We start from the raw sequence: 12,641 nt of genomic DNA on the forward strand, positions 1-12,641 counted from the left end.
AAAGTGCGTGGAATAAAACCATTAAATGAGACGAGCGCAGGCGCGACAGTCGCATACACAAGCGAGTAGTGTATAATACCTTTCTCTTTCTCCCTCTTTCTTTTACTTTTACATACTTTCCTGCACTTAAATAAAAACTAATCATCAAAATTTCAGAGAAAAATCAAGAAAACCTACATAAAATTGAGCACGATTTTTTTTTTGCAAATTGTGTCGATTCTACATTAGCCGAAGGAACTTCGTTCCTACCTGGTGTCCCACGACACCACATATTTTTATTTTTTATTTAAATGTTTACTAAAGCATCCTTAACATATGTTTAGGTACTTATATATTTGTACAAGTGCACGAACTTGTATAAACGGCGACTATAAAACAGTTAATAGCCTTGATAAGCACTTCAGAAACCATTCTTTGGTGAAAATGTTAAAGACGTTCTTGTTTGTAGCCTGTATTGCTAATGTGCTTCTGGCAGACTCTATTGAAGGTATTTAACTTGCATTATAAATTTCTTACGAAATTGTGTAACTAGAGAAAACTGAAAAAAAATATATTCATACAGCACAAATTTAGACATCGCAATTAATTTCTTTATTTTATTTAAAAAAAGTTGTTTAATATTTATATCCGAAAATTTTCATATTTATATTCAAAAAATCAGGCAGCGAGATTGCGTAACAAAAAAAAAGTACTCAACAGAAGACCACTAACGAAATTAAAGAAATAAATCACTAAAATAAAGTTATGTGGTTTGTCTCAGGATGTTTCGTGATAAAACAAAAAAAGTCCCTCCCAAAAAAACCTGTTTGCTTAGAAAAGACACTCTCTTAATTATTTTAGTAAAATATTTACGCTGCATAAAAATTAACTATGTCTATCCCGATATAACAACAAATATTTCAAATTTATAAAATGTGAATAAAAATTGTCGTAAAGTTCTGGAACTTTCGACGAATTTCAAATAATAGTTCACCTTTTATTTTATTTGGGAATAGTTTTTTTGACAGTGTTTTTTGATCCGCCCTATGCACCAATAAAATAAATTATTGATATTTAATTTCTACATTATACATGTATGCTAAAAGACCTCATTGATAAATAATAAGTCCCGATTAATTTTCAATATAGACTGGGGTGCCGTTATTCTAGAACCACTGTCTCTCGCAACTAACCGGTAAAAATAATACCCAATACCGTAATTTTATTAATACCATGAGAGTTGATACGGGAATGATATAGGCACGACTTGTACTTTGCACGATTTGTGCTTCACCAAAGCAATATTACGGTTCAATCTGAAGACTACGACAACTATTATAATTACTTAGGTAATTTAGATTTGAATTTTATTTACTGAGCTAAGTATGTGGGACCGTGCGCATAGCAATTAAAATGGACATTAACGGCTTAATAATAGTTGAGTTATGAGTACATTTTTGTAGACTGAAAAAAATCGGTTAAATAAATTCTCTTAATCTTTTTTTTTTTTTTAAAAGCAGTACCCTACTCACTCCGAGAATATATTTATGAAATGACTATAGTCTAGGTCATTTGTAATAATGCCCAAAGCTTATAATTCCTTCCTTCAGGAGAATTTGGAATTATTGTCTATCTTAATACAATATGGACAGAACTGAAATCTTAAGGTTCTTTGTTTTAAAAATGCAGAAATATTTATTTATGAAACTTCACAGACACAAATACAAATTGCCCAGCTTAATGCCATCGGCATCCTCTACCAGCGAAGCAAGGATGATGCAGAACAAAAACCTAATAGATTCAAGGGATGATAAAATAAACTAAAACAATATAATATCCTTAATATCTGGTAAGCAGAGTGAGGGCCAGCTCCAACAGTATCCTGAGCATGATCGCAAGCAGGCTGGACTGTATATACATGGGTCGCTGTGGTGCCATCTCCCATGGGATGTTACCACAGTAATTCATTGTGATGTAAATATAACTACTAACATAGGTCTAAGTCTTATTAACAATTTATATGAGTCATGGTTACTTGAAATAAAAACATTATTATTATTATAATATCCTTTATAGAAACATGCGGAGGAGATCCTAACGCAAGAGCCGGTTGTGGGAGTAATTGTAACAGAAAATGCTCCGATATTGGTGCAAATGAAACAAAAGCTTGTACTTCAGCTTGCCGTGTCAACGCCTGTGATTGCAAAGATGGGTATTATCTCGATGAAAACACCGGAAAATGTGTGCTTCCTAACGAATGCCGTACGTAGATTTACATTGTCGTTACATCATCATCGCCTCGAATACTTTAAGAAGGAATAACGTGATACGTTACTATAATTTATATTGTCAACATATATAACAACGTTATCGTCATCACCGTTACTACAATTAATTACAACCATGTTCACAAAACATTGGGATACTATATTTTTTAATTCGAGACCCCTTTTGGAAATTTCATCCAATAAAAAAAAACGGTGCGTGTGCCAATTGGTGCACGTGAATGAAGTGAAACTTCTTTTTCGATGTGTTAATAATGTGGTTTTCTTCATTTTTCATCCTTAAATCAGATTGTTCTTATAATAGGGAATGCTGTGTATAATATATGCGAAATCTTCAACATTAATATTTTAAATATGTTAAATTATAGTTAGAAAAATAAATATACATATTATTATATATATTTTTTTAAATACTTCATTAAAATATTGAACGCTACTCGTTGCTAACGCTCGCGCTGGCCTATAACAGGTATACTACGCGCATGCGTTCGAGTGCTACGCATTCACTGTCGGTCTGTCTCTTTCTAGTACGGTAGCGTTAAAGTCCCATTAGAAGCTTCACTTCAATAATAATAATAATCTTAACTTTCGACCAAGCCTTAATTAAATTTCATTGTTCGTTTTTTAGCTTCAATATGCGGTCCCGATGAAGTGTATTCCGATTGTACAAACGGCGGTTGTAATGCGAAAAACTGTACACAATTAGGCAGACCCGTACCTTGCGTTAAGATTAATCCTAAGAATTGCAAGAAAGGTTGCATTTGTAAAGAGGGATACTTACGCGACGAAAACGGCTTATGTGTTCCTGAACAATCTTGTCCTTGTGAGTATTTTTTTAATTCTTAGTTTCAAATTTGGTCATTGTATTCAATACATTGTTTGCTAACATTGAGCATTCAATGACACATGTATTTTGAAATACATATTATTATGTAATCATATTGAGGGGTGAAAGGCAACTTTTAAGCAACAATTCGCTTAATACGTGACATTTGTCTTTGTAATTAAAGGTCCGTTTTATTTGGTATTACTATCAACAATTCAGTGTTTTTAATTGAACTTCAATTGAATTTACCACATTCAAATAGCCGAAGAAGTTTTTGTTATTGTGTTGTGTTGATGACATGTGTAGTAGCGTAGATGCATGTGACTAGGAGATGTATGGAAATGGTAGTGCAAGGTAGAGGGGGAAGAGGTCGACCGAAGAAGACATGGATGGAGTGTGTGAATGACGATATGAGAGAGAGAGGAGTGAGTGTTGAGATGACGACTGATAGAAGAGAATGGAAGAGAAAAATTTGCTGTGCCGACCCCACCTAGTGAAAAAAAAAAAGAAGATTGTGTTGTGTTGATATTTTTTCCACATAAAACTTTAAATGGCTCTCCTGTAAAGTTGCAAAAATGTCACTCAACACAAATGGCCTTTCATCCTTTGATATCCAATATTCATATTTATTTTGGTTCATATATATTCATAATATATTTGTAAGTTCAAATATGGTTAATGCAAATCAATAATTTGAAAGGACAATGCCCATTTTCTATGGGCGTTTGGGCTCCTAAAAAAGTTGTCCTGTCATGATGGTTTTAACTTAATTTGATAGACAAAGAAATATCGTTTCATATTCAGAAAACGATTTTTATATTCTCACCCAGGTTTAAGAGAAATCTGTTTTTTTCTGCAGCTAAAATTAAGTTGTTGTTTTCTTCGAAATCAATAATCGCTCTCATAATTATTTACAGTATTAAATAAGTTAATTGTGGTTAATGTTGCTAGAAATAAGCCCTTACGTACATTTTATTATTATTATATCCTCATAATAATAATAAAATGAAAAGAAAATCCGGAAGCCGGCAACGATATTGTTGTTGTTGTTTTAAAGTCACCAATAAGCAGGCAAGGAGCGTAGCCTATACAGCCTAGTCTGTCGAAGTTATATATATTTTTATGTCAATAAAAAGCCGGTGTATCTCTTTTTATTGCTTTTTGGGAGTTTTGACGTCAACTCGACGAATACCACATTGACTGAGCATGAGTTTACGCAGACCTTTTATACACAATATTACAAATACAAATAATACAAATTACACAATAAACTATTAAAAAAACATTAAAATAAAAATTCAAGTGACGCTTCACTCGGGTTGCTGCCGAAACTCTCTGATCATATATAATAAGAAGAGTAATGGTAGGCCATTGATATTTTTACTAATGGAATCATTAATATCTAAAAATATTAAATAATTCATGGTTTTAAGTAATAATTATTATTACAATAAATATTGAATTGAACAAAAATAAACTAAGAAGCCTGTGAATTATAAGCATTAGCTTTTTTTTTTTATTGTTTTTCAAGTCACAAACAACTCTTTCGTTTGACAGCATATAGGTTTGCTATAAGGCTGTATGGGCTAAGCCCTTTGCCTATTGGCGAATTTAAAAACTATGGCATGGATAGTTTTGGGATGTTATCAATTAAGTAATTTTTTTTTTGGAAAACAATGCCAGGTTGAAAGAAATGTTGATACATAAACTAAACAACGTGAAAAAATAAGGCATAGTTTTTCAAGTACAAATAGTTTTGACATAAAGTTGGCCCACTTTTGGGCATTGTCCTTTCCTGTAAAGTTGTTAGTATTTCAGAGAAGATTTCAACTATAGTAACGTAAATATAAGTGATAAGAGGCCCCCAAGCTTTACAATTAGCCAAAAAGATTTGACTAGTGCATCCTACGGGCGAATGCATACATAATTAAATCAATAAATAAAACATTACGCACACTACATACCATGTATTTGACGCACACACGCATGCATACTATTTATTGTCAAACTTTTGTTCTTGACGTCTGTGGTTAAACTGTCTTTATTAATATTTTTTAATATTGTAGCCTTGGCGAAATTTGTGATTATAGAAGTATAAAATAAAATCATAATAGTGTACAAACTTACAATTCCAATTAATTATAGTCGAATTTCGACTACTGTGGGACCTCTAGTAATGTACAATTCCGCAGATTTTTTATATACATACAATGTCTATCTCAATAAAATATTTCTTGGAGGAAAAGCTACGAATAGTTCAACTTCATTTATTCTGGACGAGGTGCCCCGCAGTTTTACTTGTATTTTTTTTTTATTGCATTGATGGATAGATGAGCTCTCATCCACCTGGTATTAAGTGGTTACCGGAGCCAATAGACATCTATAGCGTAAAAGCTACCACCCACCTTAAGATATGAGTTCTAAAGTCTCAGTATATTTACAACAGCTGCCCTACCCTTCAAACCGAAACGCATTACTGCTTCGCGGCAGAAATAGGGTGGTGATACCTACATATGCGGACTCACAAGAGGTCCTACCACTGGTAAAAAATAATATATGTTTACAGCATCATACTAACCGTCTGTGGTATCAGCGGTGGGGGCATCCCTTGTCTTGTGTTGTTGGGATCGCAGGTAGCGCGTGGGCTGCGCGCCGCCACCGCCGCTGGTGAACGCCTCCCGCAGCTCTTGCTGCACCACCGCCTGCAGGGACGCGATGTGCGGCTCTATCGCGGGGCCTATCCATCTACGAGTAACATCGACGCGCTATTTGGTTTAAGCGACTATTTCGCAACGTTACAGGGGAGCTATTTAAAGTTTTAAATTTGGAATAAATATCGTAACAAAAAAACTTCTTCAGCTATTTCAATGGAGTAAGCTTTATTGTAACTTTAATGGGGGGGGGGGGGGGTTAGAATTTATCTCAAGATTGGTCGCACATTTACGTTGTAGATGTCCATCGGCTTCAGTAACCATTTAACACCAGGTGAACTGTGAGCTTGTTAGCTCGTATAGTTACAATATAATATATTTGTTATATGGTTCGTTTTTTTGTATTAGCAGATTAGTATTTAGCATAACATTAACCACAAAAATAAATGTCGCACATTAAGTGAAATGTCGCTTAAACCAAATAGCGTTTCATCTCTCGGTAAGTTCTTGATCACATGGCAGACTGTCGAGAATGAAGTATACAAAAATATATTTTTAAAACGTTCCACTCATACCTGTGCATTTCCACAACTAAGGCTTTCATCTCGTCCCTGACAGTTTTATCTCGGTCAGCGAGTAGTACAGGTATTTTCTTGACCATAGGTTTGATGGCTATAACTTTATTGCCGAACTGTTTGAGGGCAGTATTCAAAGTCGCGACACAGGCTGCTACCACTTTAGGATTCTTCTGCTCCATGCCTTTCAATAATTCTTCTTCAACAATTTCGTGTTTCTCTATTTCTATATACATTAGGGTTATCTGCAAATATTTTGTTTTGTTTTAGTTAATGTCGGTATGATATGAATATGTAGATTAACAAAATACACTGGAAAAGTTATAAAGTATATTATTATAATAAAGTTACAAAGTAGTTATTAAAAGATATAAATTATGAAATGTTATAATATTATGCATCCAGAGAGTTTTAAAAATAAAAACTATTATTTTGAAAATCAAAATGCTTTCTCTAATAAAAATTATGATACCTGATTCTTCTAGTAAGTAAGTAAACTTAATCAATATTACATAATATGATGTATCTCTCACCTGTAAGGCCAAATCTTTAGTTTTAGTCTTGGGTGCGGAAAAGCACTTGGCAATAATCCCGGACATGACCTCTCCAGTGGTCTTACCAGCATGGCCGCAGTTCTCAACAAATACAAGAGTAGCTTCCAATCCTAAACAATATAAATTGTTGAAACTATTTAAATCTGTGTATGTGTTTTTGTGTGTGTGTTTTCATTAAAATTAACATATTATTTTCATATAATTACTACATAGTATAAAACAAAGTCGCTTTCTTTGTCCATAAGTATGCTAAAATCTTTAAAACTACGTAACGGATTTTAATGCAGTTTTTTTTAATAGATAAGAGTGATTGAAGAGGAAGGTTTTTATGTATAATAACATCCATTAAATCCATTAATAATAAATTACAGCTTCCGAACCGAAGCGAGGGCGGGTCGCTAGTAGTCTATAGAGCTTTTTATGCCTCCAAACATAAATTAACCATTGATGTACCGGAAGAAGACAAAAACCTGATCATCAACATTCGTCGATTTTCGATATTTCAACACTTGAATTGATTTTAAAGTTTGTGTGAACATAATTGGAGTCAAGGTACATAACACGCGACAGTGTTAATACTTTGAACACGTGTCATAGATGCCGTACAATAAGCTTCATGTGCTCGCTCGCATGCATTGAAGCCTAACAATTGAGAATTTCGCAAATCGACTTACGAATTCGTTGATTCATTGATTTCATATTAATAATGACATACAATCCAAACTGGGGTCTGCAGACTGATTTAGAATAGGTTGTGCTGTGAAACTTTTTATCGGTTGTTCATAACCGACAAGTTGAAAACGGTTTGATGATTAGCTGTCTTGAACGGCACCGCTCCATCTCTTGTCATGAGTGTCGGAAATGACGAATGAGGGAATTAACGGAGAATAAGCGACAGCACTTTTCGAGTGTTCTATTAGCATACTGCAGTTGCCAAGTGGGAATTATTAATTACCACCACCATCCTATTCTTTTCCATGGCATAAAGTAAGCATTTGGTTCGAGAGATGGGACTGCAAAGAAAGATAGGACAACCTAATTGAGATTTCTAGCCCAAGTCAGTGGCAGCATTCAAGATATGTTGTTTATGATCTGTGGTCAACATTTAATACGAAATATATGGTGAGCGCTGCCCATCACCAACATTGCCATGAACAACAATCCTTTATTTTAAAAGTAAATGCAATTAGATTTTCAACTTCTATGCCTCAAACTTAATGAGAGTAATCTCTTTAGGTAAAGGGTATAAACAAAGCTGACAGTGAGCTAATCTGCCTCTAATAACACAAATAAAAAAAATCTGAAGTATGTATGTTTCTGTCAAAATGGAAGCCTTTTGGATCCAGTGATGTAGACCCAACTATGTGACATCAGTATGAATACCATAAACTGTGGCCAAACAAACCAAGATTTACTGGTTAAATAGGAGTATTGATGAATCATAACCATATCCTATTGCTTGCTGCATTGAACAAGAAAATGTGATTCAAATTGAAGGTATTAAATAACTTTCAACAGTTTAATTGTATGTCCAGACAATGAAATTCTGAGTCATACGTTATTATTTGAATGTATGAAGTCTCATATTAATCACTAAAAAGAGTTACACACTTGTATGCAAATCATTATTTTTTTTGCTCCATCGGTTTGTTGATTTATTAATTAAGGAATAATTTAAATTTTGAATAGTATAAATATATAATTAATTATAATGTAACAATGAATGAGACTTTAGATCTCAGACTTATTTATGACCTGTAAAAAACTATTCCATATTCCCTATATCTTTTTTCTATATCTTAATAATTTCTCTTTCTTTATTTTTATTATTGCCTATGGCTGTAGTCTAGATTGTGGTTTGCCCAATGTTTAGTATCCAGGTGCTAATATTGGTTAAAGGCACAAATATGTCACTATCTTAAAATTCTATCTTGTCCTTATGGTTTGTTTGAATAAATATATCAGATGGAACACATCAGAACAGATAGCATCTGAGAAATACTAAACAAGAGTTTTTTAACTATAAATTATAACACTATAAATTATTTCACTATTAATTATATATAAATTATAATTAAGTTTCACAAATATTTTTTAATTTATATTTCACAAGGTAAATGTAGTTTTCAATATTATCTTATACATATATAACTTAGCCTTTATTGTGATCAGTAACAAAAACACATTCAATGATTTTAAGTAGAGTACATTTAAGTAATCATTTTTAAATTCTCAACAAAAGCTTTTAAAGGTAAATAGATATTAACAATTAAATACCTTTTTCCTGAGCGGCAGCATTGCTGTCAGTCACAAACTTCTTGATTAATCCCAAATACTTGTTCCATTCCGGTGACTTCTCGTCGTCAATCTGATTGAAGAGTTTGATTGTCTCCTCATAGCCTGCCACTCTGGCCTTCCAGAGCTTGTGAACACATTTTTCTTCTGTTGGTAACTTCTTGTATTCATCTTCCATATTGTGAACAGTTTGTGTCATTTAGTACTTCTGTAGATGAAATTTAATTTAAATGAAATTTACCCGTAAGAGAATTTTCGAATTGCAGAAACATGTTAGTAAATATTATTTGATATTTTAACAATTCAAATAATCATCAGTTGTAAAAATAGCTTATTCAATAATTTTATCTTCAATGGTATTGAACTAAATATTAAGTGCAATATGATCGAAGATCCATAGATGAGCCACATTAAAAATTCATCTTAGAGATAATTGTGTATTGTGAGCCAAATAAATACATAAATAATAAATAAACAATTATGTTGTTACATTATAGATCTACGAAATATAGTTTTATAGTTATCTAAGTTCATTTTACAATCAAATTACACATTTCATATCTTCTATGGTAGTTTTAATAAAGTGCACCAACAGTTTCATCCATATTATAAGTTGAAAAAAAAACCACACTTTTTAATTTACTGTTTAATGTGAATTTGCTTTATTGTTTGTTAATTTAGCTTTACTGTAAGTTTTAACATTTGTTTGATCAAGCTTTACTAAGCCTTTAAGGATGCAATATCCAGGACTCTATCAGATCAGTCAGTTTAGTTCACACAAGTTGGGCCCTTGGCCGTAGTCCTAACAGCAAAACACACAATTCAATGCAATAAAAATCAATAAGCCCAGAACCTAAAATCTCCAAGGAATGCAGCCTACTGCCACATACATATGATCAATTAACTTAAGTACACAGTGATCACTCCGAATATTTAAATAATACATAAAGTATAGCCATTAAAGGAACATATATGGCAAAACAATGTCAAGGTGGGGTTGATCAGGCTTTAGCAAAAATAAGACGTATACAACCATCTTAGGAAGTATGTAGTATAGAATAATTTTAAATGAAATGTAGTGCATTCAAAGAAAAAATACATTTGAGGTATTTAAATTTCGAAGTTTCATACACTATGTTTATCAGTTAAGTGCCAACTTTCTTCACGTGTACGCGTTTATTTTTGAGCACGGCAGAACATTAAATTTGCTTTCATAACGTTTCACTGCAAAACAATGGTGATTCACCAACAGCTGAATTTGAATCTACCTGGGCGATATTGCGGAACAAATCGTTAATTGCATGCCAGTTCATTTATAGCCGTCCCCGATTCATATCGAGACATGAAACTGGATCTATACCGGCCTCGGCCAGCAACAACGCGAATTACGAACGCTCAACAACGGTTACTTTCCACTTTACAAACAAATCCAATCAAATGTCACGATACGCACCTTAAAAATCGTTTTCTCTGGGTAGAGGCTTCACCAAATAAAACTATAATAACTGTTACAGTAGAAACAGTTTCTTCGTCACATTATCTTAAACGAAATATATTTTAACCGACAAACAAGTCTGTCTTTTTTTCTTTAGTCGTCGTTTTTTTTATGTTTGCGAAATGAAAATGGACGGAAATGTTGTATGGTGTTACCAGCAAACTGTACTTACTTTCTGCTATTACGGGGCACTGCATGTACTCAATTAATGTATATCAACACATTTTTCAGACATATAACTTCAGTATATAAGCTATGAAGAGAAATGAGTTGTCCACTACGAAATCGATGTAAAAATACTAGAAGGGAATTGGAAATTAAAAAAAACTTATTTTAGATGAAAAAAAAATGAAAAAGAGGACGCACGCGTTCTTCCGAAACTTTCCAAATCTTCCTAGCAATGTCTTTAATTTAAATATCACATGAATAATATCAGCTTAATATCAGTTTTACTTCTCAAGATCAGTTATTTTCAATAATATCCGACATCTTAACAGCCGCATCATAATAGCCATAGATTAAATTTCGCCGCATTGGTTTTGCAGCAGAATAAATTAAATATGTTTTATAAGAAGAAGGGTAACTGATGATGACTGAAAAAGAGAGCTAGTTTTACCAGCCAGTCGTTTTAACGCTTCCATAGTATAAAAGGGTCTCTTTGGTGCATACTTTGCTGTAGCACAGGTGTCGTTCTCATGGAGAATATCCATATTAATGATAATTTTTACGATGGGACTTGAAAATTTATGTCAAAAACTTGTACTATCTATAATGGAAATAAAAGTTTATCAATACCGGTGGCTATACTAAATTAATAAAAGGTGTAAAATGAAACTGTTCCCAAAATGGAAGTAATTATTTAGCTAAATAAAACAGAAAATAAAATAAACTAAATCGAGTAAGGTCGACATAAACAACTACGCTGTTGATCGACCTTATACTTGGCAGACCAAATAATATTTATTGATCTGGGAAAATTCATCCTGTTTAAATTCAATACAAAAAAAAACTGAGTATGAATACTTTGTCATTGTGAGTTCACATAAAATGAGCACGCAATAACGTGGAAAACTGTATTTCATTATTTATAAGTGTAAAACAGTAGTAAATTTAATATTTGATTATTATTTTTTAGTGCTATTGGGTTATAAATCATCAGCGTTCCTATCTATTTCTGTTTTTGGTACGACACGCTATTTTTAATATAAATGAATCAAATCAAATCTACCGTACGACTTATGGCCTACAGTAATACTTAGAACTCCGGCTTTAGAAAAAAGAAAACATAAAAAACGGAAATAATGATATTTTTATGAAACTGATTACAAGAACTCACTATGGACAAAATGCCCATAAGCCCTGCTTAAAGTTGTTTCAACTTCTATTTTGTATATAATTTAATTACTGGTATTATCGTTCAAATTACTGTAATGTCAATCATAGAGTTACTATTCTAGGTACTTATTAACTCCATGATGTCAATCAACTGTCCACATTTCATTCGTTCTAAAATAATATTTTGCTCATCATTCATTCATTCAGAAGTGATCGTCATCAACTTGAGTTAGTTCAGTTCAGTCAGTCTCGCACTTACAGTATCTTAATTTCAATATCATTCAGTTGATAGAAGAGAAACGGGCGAGACGTATGTCGCGTTTCCATCGCGGCTACCGTGCGTTCGTAATTCCCACTGTCGAAATCTTGTAATCCTGTTTATTGCTTGTGAAATCATTCTTTTACCTTATTGAAGTTTCAATATCGTTGATAGTTTGAAGTATAAACATCTGTGTAATACATATTTATTTGGTGTGCAAGGTGTTAGGGCAAGAATTTTGGTTAAAACCAAGTGAACTCAATAACTGCGTTTGCATAGTATGCTTCATATTGTGAGTATTTTATAGTACGTTTGCAGTATTATAAAGATAAGGAGAGTGTAAACCATTTAATGTCGTCCACATAAGTTTTTTTCTTGTAAGTATTT

The 12,641-nt window shown here is 32.8% G+C and overlaps 3 protein-coding genes across 8 annotated transcripts in view; 2 read left to right on the top strand and 1 right to left on the bottom strand.

Moving 5' to 3' along the window:
* LOC101745477 (protein mini spindles) overlaps positions 1-10,855 on the bottom strand; it is a 43,372-nt gene extending 32,517 nt beyond the window's left edge. The window contains exons 1-5 of one of the 2 annotated variants that reach the window (XM_012691332.4): positions 10,619-10,855; positions 9,148-9,373; positions 6,850-6,980; positions 6,317-6,561; positions 5,669-5,835 (exon numbers count right to left, since the gene is read on the bottom strand). In XM_012691332.4, the coding sequence (XP_012546786.2) occupies positions 5,669-5,835; positions 6,317-6,561; positions 6,850-6,980; positions 9,148-9,364 (760 nt within the window). In that variant the 5' untranslated portion in view covers positions 9,365-9,373; positions 10,619-10,855. Of the gene's footprint in view, positions 1-5,668; positions 5,836-6,316; positions 6,562-6,849; positions 6,981-9,147; positions 9,374-10,433; positions 10,554-10,618 lie in introns of those variants that run through there. The other variant, XM_012691333.4, reaches the window with a different exon arrangement.
* On the top strand, positions 331-6,761 carry LOC105841804 (serine protease inhibitor swm-1-like). 2 transcript variants are annotated; one of them, XM_012691336.4, is made up of 4 exons: positions 331-487; positions 2,056-2,241; positions 2,893-3,087; positions 5,657-6,761. In XM_012691336.4, the coding sequence occupies exons 1-4, from the start codon at positions 424-426 to the stop codon at positions 5,665-5,667; spliced, it is 456 nt and encodes a 151-aa protein (XP_012546790.1). In that variant the 5' UTR covers positions 331-423; the 3' UTR covers positions 5,668-6,761. The 2 variants fall into 2 exon arrangements, with proteins under 2 accessions (XP_012546790.1, XP_012546788.1); XM_012691334.4 differs by having other exon boundaries at positions 5,724-6,761.
* A 1,360-nt stretch (positions 10,856-12,215) lies between the features above and the next one.
* The window catches only part of LOC101736508 (E3 ubiquitin-protein ligase goliath), a 98,674-nt gene continuing 98,248 nt past the window's right edge, over positions 12,216-12,641 (top strand). For 2 of the 4 annotated variants that reach the window (XM_038015299.2, XM_062672019.1), the window contains exon 1: positions 12,216-12,631. The gene's annotated coding sequence lies outside the window, so the exon portion shown is untranslated. The remainder of the gene's footprint in view (positions 12,632-12,641) is intronic. The other 2 variants (XM_038015298.2, XM_038015300.2) reach the window with 1 other exon arrangement.

The sequence above is a fragment of the Bombyx mori genome, chromosome 14 (assembly GCF_030269925.1).
Source record: "Bombyx mori chromosome 14, ASM3026992v2".
NCBI classification, from domain to species: Eukaryota; Metazoa; Arthropoda; class Insecta; order Lepidoptera; family Bombycidae; genus Bombyx; species Bombyx mori.